This window comes from Aedes aegypti, chromosome 2 (genome assembly GCF_002204515.2).
Source record: "Aedes aegypti strain LVP_AGWG chromosome 2, AaegL5.0 Primary Assembly, whole genome shotgun sequence".
Classification (NCBI taxonomy): Eukaryota; Metazoa; Arthropoda; class Insecta; order Diptera; family Culicidae; genus Aedes; species Aedes aegypti.
In genome coordinates this window covers 93334777-93354248 of record NC_035108.1, presented here as the reverse complement: position 1 = coordinate 93354248, position 19472 = coordinate 93334777, and the positions used below count along the sequence as shown (strand labels likewise).

Here is a 19472-nt window from a genome sequence, read left to right as displayed (position 1 = left end):
GCTAAGAACGTCTCTGCCTTTAAAGTTTCGCCATTCGTGTTTCCGCTTTTCGTTAGGGTCTCAATTAGTATCCAGTCACTGCGAACAGCGTTGCGGTTTAAAATACTATATCAGAGGGTTAAATTAAATACACAACGCCACTTGGTTTGTGCAGACTAAATTCGCATTTATTTCAAACAGTTTGTGCTTTCAATTTTACCATGGCAACATTCCGACAGTAAAAATGACTGTATCATGGTTAAAAACTTGCAGCAGGCCAGAATCGAACCGAGCATCTGGCGATTGTCAAGCGCGAACGCTTACCGCTCGGCTAGCGATGCGGTTGGATTGAGATGGAAAAAACGCAAATAAAAAGCGTCCATCATAGCTCGATCTTGGTTGGAATAGTAAATTTAAAAACTTGTTCATTGTTTTCATTACTGCAACGCTTGTTTCAGTGGTCCATTGTTGCGTGATGATCAATTTTTCCGTGATCGACACAGCGTGTGAGGCTTGTTGTTCACGAAGAAGGTCAGAGTGTTTCAGTCACCATCGTCTTCTTTTGAGCCAGTATCCACTGCTAGAATTAGTGTTCAACTAACACTTTCACAGTTGATGACTTAGAGCTTTACTTGCTATAAAGGCATAAAGGCCCAAACGCAATGATAGCGGAACGGCAATGGAATGCGGTACCGGTTTGCCAGCAAGAATCACACTATCTCAACTGAGCTGTCAACGAATGAAAGTGAACCAACATTGAATCGACAAGCATGTTATAGTTCATGCTGGCGAACCGGTTCCGCTTTCCGTTGCCGTTTTGCTATCATTGTGTTTGGGCCTTAACCGTTTCATATGGGAAAATTAGGCATTAAGAAAACAGCACTCAAAGTTTGAAATTTGTTTTCGCAAACATATGTTCATATTGTTTAGTACATTTATGTATGCCATAGGGTAAGTGTTCCCTTAGTTGTGGGTGTTCCTATAGTTGCGGTAGTGCTGTTTTCACTGATTTTATTACATTAGTCACAGAACCGACACTGCCAATCGACGTATTGGCTTGTTGATACACGGAATAGTTGCAAAGAGCGTTCAAATTGCTTTAAAACTGTTGAAATATCACTAAAACCGCTAAAACTTTTCTCACTTGTACCAATAGTTGCGGTAAAGTGTTCCTATAGTGGAGGATCTCATAAGAAAACCACGGTTACCGCAACTATAGGAACACAAATTAAAAATATACCGCAACTAAAGGAACAGTGTACCAATAGTGGAGGTATTATTTTTCACTGACATGCCGTGGATTACTGCGATGCAATCATTTTTCTCATTAAGTCAATGACCGTTACTTCCCGTTACAACATTAACATGTACATTAATTGCGCATCTTGAATTTAAGTGGTTAAATGAAGTTCAATCGTGCTTAGTACCTCCACTATTGGTACATCTACCCTATTCGTTTAGTACTACCGCACAGATTACTAATTTTGCTTCTATTGATCAGCAAAAATGTATACTTGAAAGTTTATGTAGAGACTGTTAAACCACTATTTTTCAATATGGGAGCGCTCGAACTTTCTCAACTTGAACCACTTAAACCAGCCCATGCACTGTACTTGAGCAATTCTTGTTGGCTAATGAAGGTACCTCGGTTAAGAAAGGTCCCAATAACTGTGTTTACAAATGTACAGAGTATTGTGCGGCGTCTTCCGTTGACTGAACCAAGTTTTTTTGTGGAGGGAATGTTAATCTAAACAAACCATGACCCGATGAAAGTGTAACCTTCAAGCTATGGGATTCCCCAAGCTAGTTCCGTCATTCATCCGAAATAATGTAGGGGTGATTGGGGCAATATGGGCCGCCTAAGGAAAACGTCATGGAATGCATAGAAAAACAGCAAAAAATATAATTTAAATGCAAGTGACTTGTACTATAGAATGTTATCTTCCTTGTTACGTCGATAATTAATGTTAACATCAACTTGAAAATTATTTCAGGAACTTTTTGGAAAACCATGTTTTTCTACGTGGTCACCAACCATATGGGGCATTATGAGCCACCCTACAGGGCAGTATGAGCCACCAAATTGAATCGAATGATTTTTATTTAAAACAGTATAGAGAAGAGTTAGTGGTGAAGAGTACATTATTGGAAAGGAAATTGAATTAGCTTTGCTTGAAATTATTGATTCTAGCGGCTTATTTTTGAAAGATACATAATACATAGTAAACAAACCATGTTATACTAGTACCAAATTGCGATACTTGGTTCAACATATTTTCTAGCAAAGTGTTTCACTTGGAATGGTGTATAAAGATGACTATGCAGTAAAAAAATAATCTGGTATATTTAGGCAATGCATTTTTATGTTCAAAACATCGTTTGTTTTGCTTAAATCTAGGTGGCTCATTTTGCCCCGCCCCTTCATCTTGAAAAAATATATTGTTTTTCAATAATTTTGTTTACGAACAAATCTAATTTTGCTCACGAACTGTTCATTATGATCAGAAGTTTCAATGGATTGATAAAGTTTACCAGAATTATAAATATAATTGTCTTATAGGCTTAATTAAAAACTGGCAAAATTATAAGCTTTTCATGACGAATGACAAATTTGTACATTTCTGTAAATATCTTGAGTGTTCAAACGAATATTCTTACGGTTTTTATTGTGGTGGCTATTTGAGGCATCCTTTAGCGGATCATAATGACACTAGACATTAAAACAATGTTTTTGAGGTCAAAACTGGGGTGGCTCATATTGCCCCGTATGTTCATATTGCCCCCATTGCCCCTACCTGCCACCTCTCAGCAGTTGTGGAACCTACCGCAAGCGTGAGGTTTGCAACAAGGGGATGATATCGAACCGAATCTCATTGTCACAAAGCACACACCCGCAGCAGGTTTCCATCAAACCTGTCGAAAATTCTACAAATGCTATTGAAACTCACCTTGGCACCATTTGTACACCAACAGCGGCGGCGGTTCGGTGTCACTCGGTTTGATCCACGGTGGGAACAGTCGTCGCTTGTCCGCTTCGTACCACAGGTACTGATCCAGATAGGCGTCGGTGATCTTCTCCAGCGGTTCGACATCGTACACCGGGATCAGGTGGCTGTACAAATCCATGAATTCGATTCCGGTCTGTAAAGAGAGCAATAAAATAAAACCAAATGTTCAATAATACTCAGCACATCAATAGAAGTGTTTTGAACTGAACCTCTTTGAATGCACGCTGCGTCAGCAGATGACGCTTGATTCTGGAAAGGGCTTCATGGGGATTGTCATAGGCCTGTTCGATCAATCCCAGCTCTTCACGTTGGCTCTGATTCAAACGAGACTTGACGCTGTAAGCTTCCTTCAATCTCTCCAGCGCCAAAATCAGCAGTTTGGTGTCATGCTTGTACGACAGCGGAGGGAACGGGATCGGGGCAAAGCGACGTGACTCCAACCAATGGACCGTCGTTGTGTAGATAGCGACGGCTTCCTCTGGGGAAATATACGGTCCATCCTTCAGGTAATTGTGTTGCCGTTCCTGTTCGGCCTTCAAATAGAGACGCGTCAGTCGTCCGAGGTTCTTTTTGCAAACCGTTTTGTCGACTGTGGCACCTCGACGAATACGCTCTCGATTGTAATGAGCAGTGTTGGTCCACCAATCGGCCTTCATCTTGACGTATCGAAGAATCATGTTCTCGATCGGGATTGGCAGGCCGGGAACCTTCCAGGGGATGTTAGCTTTCCAGCAGCGCCACGCTTCCGACAAATGTTGCAATATAGTTCTGGCCTTATTCTGCTTGATACCCTCCGGCATCATGTCAACGATGTCGTGCATGACCGAGGCACGCAATTCCAAATCGAAGTGCGACTCGACACGTTGCTTGGTGACCGTCTTGGCAACACCCTTCGAGTGTCGACCTTCGAACTGACGCGAAAGCAGATTACCCAGCCAGCGCTCCAGCAGCGGGGTGATACCTCGCATGAAGAACAGCCAGACACGCCATCCGGGAGCCCAGAAGCCGCAACCGGGACCTTTACCAACGGGACCCTGTAAAATAAAAGGTAGAGCTTTGTTTTAAAGTTGTTGATTCCTCAGAATTCCACAGAATATGATTACCTGAATAATCAGATTCTGAGGAATAATCGCGTAAGAATTTCTGAAGGTTTCTCTGGGGACAGTAAAATATTTCAATCATATCGCTACTCACCGTATTGAACCGATAGTAGATCAGATGCTTCAAATCCTTGCACATTCGGATCTGCCGCATCAGCTTGTACTTGTACCGGTACATTCCGGTCAGTTGGCCGACGTGGGCAAAGATGTACTGCAGCCCATCGGCCAGCTGGAAAGCATCCACGTTGTTCAACCGGTACTGCACATGAGAATCGATGATCAACTTGGTGAGGCGCAAGATCTCCCGACACAGATGGAACGCGTTACCGAAACGGGACTTTTTACGCTCCTTGGTGGTGAGGGTTTTCACCGGCTTCAAGTTGAAGTTGTAATCCAGATGGAGATAGTTAAGATTTTTACGATGAATCAACAGGTTCAGCATGTTGTAACCTTGGCGGCAGACTTGCAGACCAGCTTCGACCCAATCCAGTGTGGTGGTTTGGAAGAACTTGGTCGCCTTGAACGAACGGAACAGGTAGCGCTTCTTCTGTGGTTTTGGCTTACGGTGTTTCAGTGCATTGAGCACGTAGTATTTGAGCAGCTTCTGGTAGCTGACGCGTACTTTGACCGGATGATTGGGAGGGCAATGCTCCTTGTACCAGTTCTTGACCAGTGGAATGTCAATGGCTCGTCGACAGCGTCCAGAGCGCATATTGAAAGGTCGAGGTGCCCACAAGAGCGATATTCCGTTCGCTGTGTTGTCCGTGTAGAGAGGAGTGTCCTGGAGGAAAGGCTGAACTTCCTCCGGCAGTGTAAACTCCTCATCATCATCCGGTAGGGGTTCAGCTGACTTGACCGCATGGCGATGGGCGATCGGATTGATCAATGGATCAAAATAAAACGCTGGCAGATCTGGATCTTCGGTTTTGATGAAGACCACATTCGGTGTATGGTACCTGTGAGGGAGAAACCAAGCGTAGAACTATTACACAAGGAGATAGCGATGGGTTCGTACAACAACATAGGGAGGCAATATCGAAATGTTCGTGATCCTCAACGATTGCTTCCATTGCACTTCGGTAAGCAATCAACATGCAGATCACAGTCGATGAACACTTTTGGGGGTTGTGAATATTTAAACATAGCAATAAATTTACAATGTGATATTATGCTGATTGGCATAATTGCGGTTTTTGTAGTAAGTTGGTTCTTATTCGACTTGGATTTGTTCTGCCACCGGGAATATGGAATGACCTTGGTTCTACAGCGGTACGATTCCTCGTAAGCGGTGGCGTTATGTACTTCCTATTTAAATATAAACCTTTGGGAATTTCTTTAACCTTCTTTGTGCATTGAGAAAGTTACATTGAAAAGAGACGATGACTTTGAATTGCTCTCAAAAATAATTTTTGAGTTGATTTTCATTCGTATACACTTTATTTAGAATTTCATTCGCTTGTAGAGCATAACAGCTCAAATACCTATCATGATTTTGTAGTACCTTTTTCCACCTTCAAGGTTTCTTTTTAGAAATTGTCAAGCAGCTACTTAGTAGATTCGGAAATTGTTCCAGAGAGTCCAATAATTGAACCAAGGATATTGCAGAGATTTCTAAAGAATTCATTTTTCATTTTTCCAAGAATTCTTCTACGAGTTCGTCTAGGGAATTCAGGAAGGATTCAACGGTAATATCTTCTATGTTCTGGCTCTACAGTGATTCTCAAAATATCCTAAATGATTTCAAGCTGAATTTACCTGACTAGGGATTAGTAAAGTAATTCTAGAGGTCTTTAATGAATGTTCCAATCCTCTGAGCAGAATCTCAAATAGAGAAACTTTAAAGTAGATAGAGTACCGTGTACCTTTTAATTCCGCTCCTAAATGCTTATCTTTGACAGATACGCGTATTTCGACTACCACTTGCAGTCTTCTTCAGTGTCAGTTACTCGTATCCCCTAATTCTAGAGGTTTTTAAAGAACTCTTTAAAAATATCTGAAAAAAAAAATATTTGGGGAAAACTATCGAGGAGATGATGAGAAACTGGAGAAAATTTCCCCTGATTGTGAAAAATCTTCAGAAAGATCGTTCCTCGAAATATTGTTTAGAAAATCTGGGGAAAATTTCTAGAAACCTGAAGAAAATATTTGAGATTCGAGACATTCTCTTAGAAATAAATTTGAAGCAATTGATGGTAAAATTTACTATAAATAAAATATCTATTAGAACCCCTGGAGAAATTTCTGAAGGTATTCCTAAAAAATAAATCTAAGAAATTAAGAATCATTCAAGAGATTTTTGAATAATATTTTCATGAATTCGTCATCTCTTAAAAAAAAAAATAATGGAAAAATGGAATCTGCAGAGCTTTCTTAATAAAATCTCAGAAGAAATTTTTGGAGGAATTCCTGGCAAAAATCCTTAAGGAATAATCTATGTAGAAATGCCTGGGTAAAACCTAGAAGAATACCATTTGCTATCCATGGAAGAATTTTAAAAGTAATCCTTCGAGCAATCTTTGTTTGTATAACTGGAGAAACCCTTCGAAAAATGCCTGTTTCTTGACTTCTTGATGGTCAGTAGATGATGACGATGTTATGAACTAGCAAGTTATCCACCGGTAGCAATGATCTGTTCTAACAAAACAATTTGTTCAAGATTGTATGATTCTTTATGTTTAATTTTAATTGTTTTATGGCTTTAGCGGTCATGCGACTCAAAGCTAAAGGGAGTCAATAGAAGCAAATGATGGAAATGAATAGGTGGATAGGCGTCGCAAGAGAGCGACAAGATTGAAATTTAATTAGGTGGTGAAAGTTGAGCAGTGAGAGTAATCTAGAGTAATTTCTGAGTAAATACAATTTGATTTTTTTGAGGGATCTCAAGATATTCCTGGAGGAATCCAAGGAGGTAATTCTGAAGATTCTTGAGTGAAGCTACTGGAAGCATTTCTGGCAGAACCTCTGCCAGGATCGACTGGAAATTTTTGGAAGGATTCCTGAAGAAGTCCCAGGAGGGAAAACCGAAAGAAAATCGAGAAATACCTGGAGCTATTTTTGGAAGAACGACTGAAAGAGACTGGAGAATTCTTTGGTGTAAATCTTTATTTTGAAGCCTCCTTTCCAAAATGAATGCATGCATTTTCTGGAGAAAATTCTGGAGGATCCTAGAAGAATGAGGAATTTCTAGAGAAAGTTTTGGATGAATTCCTGGAGGCATTTCTCGAGGGTTCCCTGAAAACATCTCTGGAATAGTTCCTGAAGGAATATCAGGAGAGAGTTTTAGAGGAATCATTCAAGGAATTCCGGGAGAAAACTTCGAGGGAATCCTGGAAAGATTTAAGGATGAATCTCGATTGAAATTTCTAGAAGAATCGCAGGCGGAATTCTTGGAGGAATCTCTGGTGTTATTTCCAGGTAAATCCCTGATGAAACTCCTAAAGATACTCTTGGAGGAGTTCCTGGATCTTGGGTGAAATTCTTGGTGAAACTCCTGATAGAATTTAGGAAGAAGGGACCCCTGGTGGAATTCTTGATGAGTAAATTCCAAGAATATGGCAACGAATAAAAAAATCCACCATATTAAGCTGTCGCATGACGATACTTTCATTTTCATTTTGCAGCGTTTGGTGGGGCAATAAGAGCGCAAGTCAATCCAAAGCCGATGATAGGAGGGATAATGGCTGAATAGTCTATACTGACCACGCAAACGCCAGGAGAAGGAAAATTTGATTGGCCTGGGGGTTAGGTTAAAGGGATAGACTTAACACAATAATGCAAAATGTAGTGAATCCGTAGGTCAAACAATTGACTATTTAAAAGTCTACGATCAAAGTAATTTATCATTGAACTAGTATTTTTAAACAAATAGAAAATATGTAAGGAAAAACCAATATTTAGAAAATCCGCTGATAAAATGAAAGAAGTTTGAGAAATAAACTTAGAATGGCGACATGAATGATGTTAAATTAAAAACATCCATCCATTTTAGGGACCCAGATAGCCGTAGCGGTAAACGCGCAGCTATTCAGCAATACCAAGCTGAGGGTCGTGGGTTCGAATCCCACCGGTCGAGGATCTTTTCGGGTTGGAAATTTTCTCGACTTCCCAGGGCATAGAGTATCTTCGTACCTGCCACACGATATACGCATGCAAAAATGGTCATTGGCATAGTAAGCTCTCAGTTAATAACTGTGGAAGTGCTCATAAGAACACTAAGCTGAGAAGCAGGCTCTGTCCCAGTGGGGACGTAACGCCAGAAAAGAAGAAGATCTATCCATGTAGCGAAACAAGTAGTAAAGCAGTTGTTGAATGTCGTTGTTGAGCTCTATCATGTCGTTTGTATGATATTCCTAAAACAAAATTTTAATTGTCAGATTATATCCTAATTGTTATTTGTAGTTACAGAAATCAAAACCCACCCTGTCGTCCAAATGCCTACAAAAAAATCAAGTAAACTACCTGTGTCTCCCAAGGTCTTTGAAGTCAATTTAAGGTGAAGATGAACTGAAGCCAAATCTCAACCCTTCATGAGCACAAACCCAAAGAACCAACCAACCACTCACACCGAAACCCTGACGGATTAGTCATCAGCGAGTGACAAATCGATCAAGCCCTTAGCCTGAGCGACTGTCCAGCTCTCCAGATCTGTGTTACCATAGAACTGAAGGGTCTACCACAAAAGGCTGAATCACAAAAGGCCGAATCATACAAAAGGCCGAATCACAGAAGGCCGAATCACAAAAGGCCGAATCACAAAAGACCGAATCACAGAAGGCCGAATCACAAAAGGCCGAATCCCAAATGGCCGAATCACAAAAGGCCGAATCACAAAAGGCCGAATCACAATAGGCCGAATCACATGAGGCCGAATCACATAAGGCCGAATCACAAAAGGCCGAAATATTAAAATAAAGTTTAGGGGAAGCCTCATTTTTCTACAATATTATGGACATTTTTACAGTAGGGTAAGCGGCACAAGATGCACAAGTAACATTACTACCTGAATGGTAGTAGTGTTACTTGAGTATGGGTAGTGGTTTTTGGGTGTGTCAGCTGGTCTATTCTTAGCGGACACACCCAAAAAAAGTCCTATAATTGGAGCTTAAGTAGTTGTGCTGTTGTATTTTGTACAACATAAGTGTAAAAACCTGGCGAAAACTGGAAGGGTATACAGTGCCTGTTCGATTTTGGCAACATGCAAAAATTTTCATGTTACCTAAATTGAACCGTTCCAATATTTAATGGTTGTTTTTTATTAAAACTTGTATCGACGTATTAAATTTACCTATTTTGAATATGGTAAGCCTTAAGAAGGCCCACAGAATCATAAAGATTGACAGGATTTGTGACTGACCATGATCCATTTTTGTGTACATGGATTTCCGTATTTATTCCGTTTTGACTCGGTTTGTAGTTAAAATCGAACAGGCACTGTATCCTTAGTAAACTTAGTATTCTTATGATCACTTAATGTGATTATAAAACGAAGCCAAACTTTGAATTTTCAAGTGCACAAGACTGGAGAATCCGACAAGAGTTCGCGTTGAAAATCAATCAAATTGCTTGCTGGCTGATAGTGACAAATGGGAAAAAATTTGCGGAGCGCTATTTGGTTCACTAGTCTTGTGCACTTGAAAATTTGAGGTGTGGCTTCGTTCTATAATCACCTTAAACACTTGTTATACCCTATCGCAGCAATCATTCTCCTGCTTGTTGCGTAAAAGACTGTTGGCATTATACCGGGCAAACGCTTGCTGTCCGAACTCGCTGTCGCTCGTCGGATCTAAAAATGGAAAAAACATCCTCTGCTTGCATTATACCGGGCAATCGCCTGGATTTGCTATTTGCATGACACCGAATAGATGCTATATACAACCTTCAGATATCGGAGACTTCGGCGGCCTTCTGCCGCCTCGGTACCTCTATCCTCAATGCGGCTTCGCCGCATGGAGGATAGCGCACTGGTTACTGACATGACTTCATTTAACAAAGCATGGACTTGTTCTTTTCATATCCAAGCTTTATTATTTAGGTTTGTAACTCTAATTCGGCCTTCTGTGATTCGGCCTTTTGTGATTCGGCCTTTTGTCATTCGGCCTTTTGTGATTCGGCCTTTTGTGATTCGGCCTTCTGTGATTCGGCCTTTTGTGATTCGGCCTTCTGTGCATTGGGCCTTTTGTGGTAGGCTAGAATGTATTCGGCCTTTTGTGATTCGGCCTTTTGTGATAATCCCGAACTGAAGCCCAGCATCAATTCATCTTCTCCTTAATACCCCCCTTGTCAAAAGCAAACAATAAGTGTAACGCAGAGCCCAACCATACCCACTCTTGCGTTACATTGTTACATGATAATGAGTATTTGCTAAGGAATGGTTTTACAGCATATATTGTATGTGGCATATCGTATATGTATAGACTTAGCGCTGATGTGGCTCATTTAATAAGTAGATTTTCGTCAAACATTGTCAAATAGGTATAGAAAATTGATGGTATCAGGTATATTACTGCAGTGAAGGTGCTTTGTGTTAATTAAGCATGATTATTTCATTCTATTAATTAAGAGAAAAATTAATATCAAGGCCAGAATTCCCAAAGAGTGAAATATTTTATAGTACTACAACATCATAGGAGATCACATAACATCACCTAGTCAGAGAACGGCATTTTGTCTTATTATTTAAGTGGATGCTACTGATCGCCCTTTGCTCCTATCCGCAACCCGGTGCACGCGCCCTATTGGGTCTCGAAAACCTCGTAGAAGATTACTACCGTGCAAGCACCATATTCTGAACGGTTAAGAAGATCCAATTTGAATAACTTAAATTATTAAGGATTTCAACAGCTGGGATATTGGTTTGTCTTGCCGTTGCATTTGTCTAATATCTAAATAAACGTATAGATTAAAATAAAACGTCGATCAATTTCAATTATTTAAAAAGTCATATGTTAGTCTGACGCATGCATGTTCCTAATTATGGACACCATATACATCAATGGTCCTAATTATGAACACACATTGTTCCTTATTATGGACAGCAAACGAACTTTACGTATAATATTTGTTGAAAAAACAACTTAACCATGTATTTTACTTTCGAAATGTTACAATGAATCATGTTTCTAACTGACAGTTTACTATTTTGGATATAAAAACAATGAATGTTCAACATAAGGAACGGGCCGTTCAGAATATGGCGCTGTCTATAATATGGTACTGGCACGGTAACTGTCATTGGCATCCACATTGCATATTCAAGGGTCTGATTGTGCTCCTAACCCACCCTCAGTTTGTAATCGTCTCACCAGCTTGAAATTATATTTTCCTGGAGTAGCAATGATTTCGATGAATGGTAACCATATTATGCAGTAGTTTTAATAGGATCACTAAATCAGAATACAAAAAAAATCTGATTGCAACAAAAACTTTGCCATTGTTTTGAAATTCATGCAGCTTCTAATTAACACTACACTATACAGCGATCAAATAACTAAAATCGTCGCTCCCTGGAGAACATAATTCCAAGCCCAGCGATTAAGCTGTCGCATGACGATACTATATATTTAATGTTCCGGTTTATAAATATTCTGGAATTGCCACATCCACACTTTTGTAAATCGGTAATTTGTAAACCATAAAATTTGAACCACCATGCCATACAAGCGTTTGAAATTCTGAATACAGGTGTGAACAAGGTCCTTCTGAAATAGGTTTCAGGCTAGAGTTTAGGGTTTCATAACTATTAAAGCTAAAAGAATAGAGAATAGTCGGTACAAAAAAAATCTTTTGAGAGCGTGTCGAGTGTTCCTGGTGGTTTTTTACCTTTGATGTATAATGTGTAACTTTTTCTCAATGCATTAGGAAGGATAAATGGTGATAAGGAGCGTAGGTGAATTTCAAACTATACGACCGCCTTGAGCTAACAAGTTTGTGCTCGTCATGGCAGGAACCATCTGTGGGGCTCCTACATAAATTAAGGACATGAAACTAGACACTCACCAGCATAAATGCACAAAATGCGGCATATTGTTGTAGAGGTACGGGAAAGCAATCCTATATTCCGTACGAATCGGCTGCCGGATGATGATTTTGTTAATGTCGTTAAACTCATTCCAGTCCTCGTCCCTAAAACGAAAAGAAAGAAAAAAGCAGTACCATGAAACTATCGTCCCATAAGCAAAAGCCGAGCATGTTAATCTTCATTACCCGACGTTATGGTCCTTGATAAGCGGCTCGAACTTCGGTCCTCCCGGGATGGCCATGTTCAGGGCCTTGGCCGTGAAGAAACTCTTCGGATCGAACAGATAGAAGAAGTTGCTGTCGACCAGATCCGTTAGCAGCTGGTTGGCCAACCGATAGAGCGTCGCCATTTGCGGCAACGCCAAATTCCACTTCCGATAGGTCGATCCATTCACGTAAGGCGTTCCGATAAGCGGTCGGTGCTCGTAGAACCAATCGTGGACGCTTGCATCTTCTTCAGTGTCCAGCTCGATCTGGATGGCTTCCAGCGGTTCCACGTCCAGAACGTTGTCCGCATAATCCAGCGGAGGTTCTTCGTCGTCGAATGGCGGGAAACGCATTCGTTTGAAATGACGACGATCACGTTTCTCACGACGCATCATAATCCACATGGTGCCCCACTGAGCAATATAAACCGGTTCAATCACCCAGGGAATCTCGTTTACGAAGGTGATTGCTCCGGTGATGTGGTACAGAACCGGCACATCCCGAATCTGTTCCCACGGCATCGGCATGTTTTCCAGCAGTTTCATGACTGCGTGCGGCATATACTTCAACGCTCCCAAATATACTCTCTTGTCGTGTCTGTACTTCCTGCTGGTCATATCTCCGTGATCTCTTATAATTTTCCGGATGTGCTCCGGTGGCATGTCTTCCTTCTGAGCATCGATAAACCCAAACTTCCGTTTCTCAGCAAATCGCTTGGTTTGTAACTGTTGCCACTTTTGAGCCTTCTCGATCAACTTTTCCTCCGACAGGACAAGATCCGGTTTGGGTGGTCCGGGTGGCGGAATGTGTCCCATTGGGGGCGGAATCTGCATCTGTGAGGCAGCCAACTGCTGGGCGTGCATCTGAGCCGCGGCCGCTTGATGCTGCTGCTGGGCCTGAGCTTGCTGAACAGCGAATGCCTGCTGCTGGGCCATCATATGGGCGGCCCATTGATTAGGCGGAATCATATACGGCGGAAGAGCCATTGTTGGTTCCTGCAATTATAGAACAATTTTTTATTAGTTTTTTTACCAACTTTTAATCATTGCCATCAAAATTTGATTCGAAAACCGATTATAGTTTTTTTTTTCAAATCGACGTAAGTATTTTTCATAAGATTTTGACCAAATTAATTGAAAAGAATCAAAACTTTTCTTCTAGCGGACTTTGGGGCAAGTGTACCTGCATTGTATTAAAAAAAAACGACAAAATATAAATTAATGAAAACCGAATTTAGTGCTATACCATTTTATTCCACTGGAGTTTGTATCCTTTGGCAGATACGTATATTTCGACCTCAACGGTATGGCCATCTTCATTGTCGTGCACATAGGCTCAACTTTATCGTATTCACTTGGTAGAAGCTCAAAATTTAAGAGCTGTTAGGTACATCACACGAACGATTTGAAGGTATCAAGTAGAAAAGCCACGTATTGCCGTTGCCTTGGTCTCTGTTGAGTAGAGTCGTGGGATTTTACCTGTTTATACATTTTCAGACTTTCAACCACATCAAATTTTCAAGATCTAGAAACATTTCGCAAAATTCTGATAGCCGCCGTCGCAATTGTATGACCCTCTGTAAAAACATGTTCTGCTACCTTAGATCGTGAGTCATCCTCTTGTCTATCGTCTTTCGAGCTTTTACTATTTCCGCTAAGTGTTCCTTGAATATAACATCGCGAGACTGCTTTATTTAACCAACAGCAGCTGCAGCTGCAGTGAGGACAACTGATTTTGTAAATGCCAGCCTCGATCAGTGTGTTAACCGGATTCTTGGTAGAGCCTAATAAAGTCTTGAGTTGGTTGTCTCTGGTGGAAAACACCAAATCGATTCCGAAATTCCTTAGCCTTGGGCGGAGCTGATTGGTGACATGTCAGTCGTATGGGATGAAGACTCTCCTCGTGGGTTCGGTGATGTTAAAGTGTAGTTAAAGATCATGGCTTTTATCGTCCTTTCCTTGTGTTCGGCGATCCTTGCTGTTCCGAAAACATATTTCAGTTTCTTAGTTCTTTCATCTTTGCTGAGGGATAGAGTCTGAATCCTGTGGACCATGTGGTAAAACGCTACCATTTTGTGCTGGAACGAATGATTCGACGTGGATGACTCGCTGGGTGTTTGTAGACTTCCTATAGATTTCGAAGTTGAACGATGAACTTTCTTACATGATCTTTATGACAAGTAGATCCAAAGACGGTAGTTTTCACTCCTTCTTCTCGTGGGTTAACATGATATCCTTGTATACGCTGTTGATTGTATCTAAAATCCTAGGTAGATGCTTCCGCTTGCTAACGCTGAAAATGTCGTCGACTATATCCATCATTTATCCAGTAATACTCCTTGTTGCTTCACATTTTTCTCAAGATTTGCCTTGAATAGCTCGCCGCACAAAAACGGTTTCCTATGGGAGCTTTTTTTATGTGCTTGTAGAAGTTGCTTCGGTCTTTTCGTAATGGAAATTTCCTTGACTTCCCTGCAGTCTTCAAAAAATCCCATTCCAAGAGCTGCTGAGATTAAAAATCAACAAGACCAAAGCAAGATTTGTTTCGCGCGCATTTTTGGTTCAAATCCAGGCATGCAATGAATCATGCCACGTGTATGAGAGGATTCAATCCTTGGTCAATAGGGTAACGACTGTTTATTTCGTTAATAATCGCTAACAGTTGGCGCTAGCGGCAAAAAGTACAGGCAACAACCTTTCGAACATTCAGTTTCTTACACTGGCCGCCGAGCGGCAACACTGTTGTTTGTATTTCACCCACTGATCGCGCTACGCTGGATTCTCAAATTACTCAAACTTTCAACACAAGCGCATGGAAGAATGGTAGTCGGAGAACTGTCAAAACGTATGGAAAATAATGAAAAACGTAAATTACCGTCAACGTACCAGTATTCGCTCATGTTCCAGTAGCCCGCTCACGAGTTGAAAAAGTAAGGTAATTTGAGTAAATACGCAAAAAAATGCCCACAGTGTGATTCAATTTGTCGATTTGAACCGTATAGCGGCTAAAGTTTTCAAATTTACTTTGTGTAAACTTATCTTTTTTCAGTGTGAGCGGGCTACTGGAACATGAGCGGATACTGGTGCACTGATGGTACTTGCAATTAGGAAACTGGATCAAAAAAGTAGTGATTAGAAATCAAATGTAAAGTGAATACATAACTTTTTGTGTTTAGTTCATCTTCCGTGGTGCTTTCTTTGCTTCAGGATTTCGTTTTTACTAGGGTAAGTGTACCAGTTTTGGCCACCCTAAGGAAAAATATTGTTTATTTATAAATCAAAAGACCTTTGGTTACTGTCTGGACATTAAACGAAAGCTTTCAATCCATGCTCAGCAGGGAAAATATAAAAACTAATCAGAAACTTTGTTTTTGTATTAAAAATGGTGGTGGCGAATACTGGACCACTTGCACCAGTATTCGCCACGATTTTAATTTCGGTTCCTGAATTCGCCACTTACGTTGATTTCTTATGGAGGGTGGCGAATTCAGGAACAGGTGACGAAAAATAGGTGCAAAGGAGCAAACAGTTTAAGGAAAATGATTTTTTTCTATTATTTTCTGAGAAAATTTTGCGGTTTCCAAGAATGTTTCCGTATCATCTCAAAGCAATTTAGCAAACACTAAACAATTGGCAACCATATATGAAGTAAATAGGTATAAAATCTGGGGTGGCGAATAACTGGTACATGGCGAATACCGGTACACCTTCCCTACCATTGAAAAGAGCCATCTATTGCCTTTTCAGTTTTGAATATCGCCCTATTGTTTGATGGTAAAATAAATCGAGTCAGTATTGATATTTCTGGCAATGTTAACTGAAAAATCCTGTCTGATAGGACGTTTGGGATGAGTCTATCGTCAATTTTTGACTGCCTTCTGACCTTTGCTTTTAATCAGAGAATATGAATAAAATGCTATCAAAATTTAAGAATTGACGTCGAATATTCATATTGGACAAAAGGAATATTTTGTACTATTTCATTCGGGGAGCATGCTGTATTCTTATATCTATTCAATTGATCTCCAGTGCACTTCAATGATTCAATCCTGAGATTGAATCCTGACACAAATGCCGTACGCTGAGATTGAAAAAATCAGGATTCCACACGATCCTGCGCATTGAGCTGAATTCAAAGCATGCTTGTTTGAATCTTGAAGCAGAAGGATGATCTTAGAAGACTGCTTCCCTGGGCATAGAGTATCATCGTACCTGCCACACGATATACGAATGCGAAAATGGCAACTTTGGCAAAGAAAGCTCTCAAATAATAACTGTGGAAGTGCTCATAAAGAACACTAAGCTGAGAAACAGGCTGTCCCAGTGAGTACGTAATGCGAAGAAAAAGAAGAAGTTTCTTCGAAATTGGAAGTAGTTCTCGTCCATGTACAACCTTGTCCATCTCATACCCTGACCTTCCCTTTTCATGCTGCATCCGTCCTTTGGAATAATAACCAATCCTCGAGAAAATATAAGAAATCCTTTACTGGAATTTACTCTAGAATTCCTTGACTAACCGACTTTTTTTTTAACTAACTTTTTCTTCATTTTATCGTCGTAATCCGTCTTGTCCATGATGACGACCGCATATCCTTTATCCGACTCAATGTAGAGCACTGTTTTTTCCTTTAGTTCTTTGTCCTGTTTTGTTTGTTTGTTTAGTCTCTGCTACGATGTTCCTTGTTGTGTTCTGGTCCTTCCTGGTACGGTTTGGGTAATTCCATGTCTACGATGATTTTCTCCACGTCAAGTTTCGTGGTCACCGCATATCATAACCCATTGTTGAGGTGTGTCAATTGTTCCACTGTGAATAATGAGAATCCTTCCGAATATTCCTGAGCAAATTTTAAATGTAGAAAACTAGCATTTCGTCATCAGCTTATCCAATTTCGCGTAATGACAATTGATCGATACTGTGGTGTTCTCTTCCTCAGCATTACTCGCAAAACGTTGTGGATTATGAGGTCCATTTAATCTTATGGATAACGAGTGCTAGCTTTTTTTTTGACACTTCTACAGAATATATTTTCTCGTTGATTTTAACAATATGGTTCCTTATAGTACTGAATACAAGAACAAAATATGATGAAAATTGCTCTGTTTTGTCACGTCAGAAGATTAGAAGAATTCCGCTACATAAAACTGTTTTGAAATGAATCCCTTTTTTACATTTTTCCGTCTTGTACCATTAGTGCACCATATTCCGCTCAATTAAGACAAGTTATATGTTCAAATGTCTATTTATTTATTTGTTTATACTACATCAAGAGGCGATTGAAAGTCCCAATGATGTCATAAAATTGGGAGCCCAGATAGCCGTAGCGGTAAACGCGCAGCTATTTAGCAAGACCAAGCTGAGGCACGTGGGTTCGAATCCCATCGGTCGAGGATATTTTCGGATTGGAAATTTTCTCGACTTCTCAGGGCATAGAGTATCTTCGTACCTGCCACATGATATACACATGCAAAATAATCATTGGCATAGTAAGCTCTCAGTTAATAACTGTGGAAGTGCTCATAAGAACACTAAGCTGAGAAGCAGGCTCTGTCCCAGTGGGGACGTAACGCCAGAAAGAAGAAGATGTCATAAAATATATTCAGTATTGGAAAAACACATTTGCATCTTTTTCGATTTTCCATACAAAATGATCAACTTTGGTAAGCTGGATCACAGTTATTTATGGACCGATTTGAATGAAATTTTTACACAATATTAGACATAACTTGAATTTTGGCATATATTTTCGAATATTTTTTCCAATAAAAAGTTTAAAAGTATTAAAAATTTTACTAAAATGTAAAATTTAAATTATTTCTAAAGCAATAATTTTATTCAAATCAGTCCATAAATGACTCAGATCTAAACCTCTAAAGTAGACCATTTTGTATGGAAAATCAAAAAAGTTGCAAACATTAGCGTGACATAATTTGTGTACCATCCCTTATCCACTAATCAATTGGTGTTTTCAAACTTAGCATGGTCTGTTGCACAAGATTGATCCATCCTTCAACAAATCGAGAGTTGCCCTGGCCACGTGCTAGCAACAACTGGAATTTGTGATTAGTTGAATACGGAATTAGGAGAGTTGCAGAGGCCTCTTCTATTCTAATGGCATTAAAGAGTTTTGTATGTTAATTTGATAGACATGAAGGCTGACCATTAATTACGTAAGACAGTTTGGATAGTTGAGATATCTCCCTCTATGGTATGCTTTCTTGTATGGAAATAAATAATATTTTTCATGGCACGCAATATATCTCACACACATCCTCCCCTCAAAACCCCTTACGTAATTAATGAACAATCCCATATATGTTCAGCTCTATTTTATAAGGGATGTGCTTAGGAATGAACTCAAGAATGTTTGGGCAACGGCAAAAAACATGATCGAGTTTATTTTAAAGAAAAACTCTTAGAAAACATCGTTTTTCATACACAGCATAATCATTTGCTTAAATCGGATTTGGTGAGTTTGTTCAAATTGAAGTACTTATTTTCAATGAAATTAGAGTTATTTTAGATCGAAGGGTCAATTTGTTTTCTCGTTTCGGAGAGCGAGTGATGGCGCTTAAACCAAAGCTCTTAAGGGGGCAGGATCCGTCATTGATTTCGGAACTTTCAAAAGCAGTTTTTTCCTTCAAAATCAAGAAAATTTACAGGAAAATGTGTTCACTGTATTCTATTCTCCAACTGAAACACAGTGAACACATTTTCATCGAATAATTTTTAGTTTTGAACAGAAAAACTGCTTTTGAAGTTTTGATGATGACGATGATTACGATGACTGAGCGTTGATCGTTAAGCTTGGACAAAAGGTGGAAATACCTGTGCCCCATCCCTGTAAGACTCGCTTCTAAAGTGGCATTTTTTTTTTAGCAAAGTCACTCCCAACAATTCAAATCCGGTCGTATCACTCGCTTATAGTGAATCCCTATTATCCAGCTCCTTGACATATATGAGGTCGTCCGTGAGTTGCTGGCCTCTCTTTAGGTAGGTGTCATATCATCATGAACGTGGTCGGCAATGGAAATTTTCATGTCTCTGACTTCCGATTAAACAGATATTCCATCCAAAATAGTTTTCCATAAGTATTTTGAATATGAGCGGTAAAGTAAACAACATAACAGTTTCCAGTATGCAATCTACGACATACTTCGTTACG

General features: G+C 40.0%; 1 protein-coding gene across 1 annotated transcript in view; it reads right to left on the bottom strand.

Moving 5' to 3' along the window:
- LOC5572690 (pre-mRNA-processing-splicing factor 8) overlaps window positions 1–19472 on the bottom strand; it is a 39640-nt gene that overhangs the window by 15984 nt on the left and 4184 nt on the right. The window contains exons 2-6 of the mRNA XM_001660460.2: window positions 12290–13305; window positions 12083–12208; window positions 4182–5043; window positions 3197–4021; window positions 2928–3120 (exon numbers count right to left, since the gene is read on the bottom strand). Of these exons, the coding sequence (XP_001660510.1) occupies window positions 2928–3120; window positions 3197–4021; window positions 4182–5043; window positions 12083–12208; window positions 12290–13296 (3013 nt within the window). The 5' untranslated portion in view covers window positions 13297–13305. The remainder of the gene's footprint in view (window positions 1–2927; window positions 3121–3196; window positions 4022–4181; window positions 5044–12082; window positions 12209–12289; window positions 13306–19472) is intronic.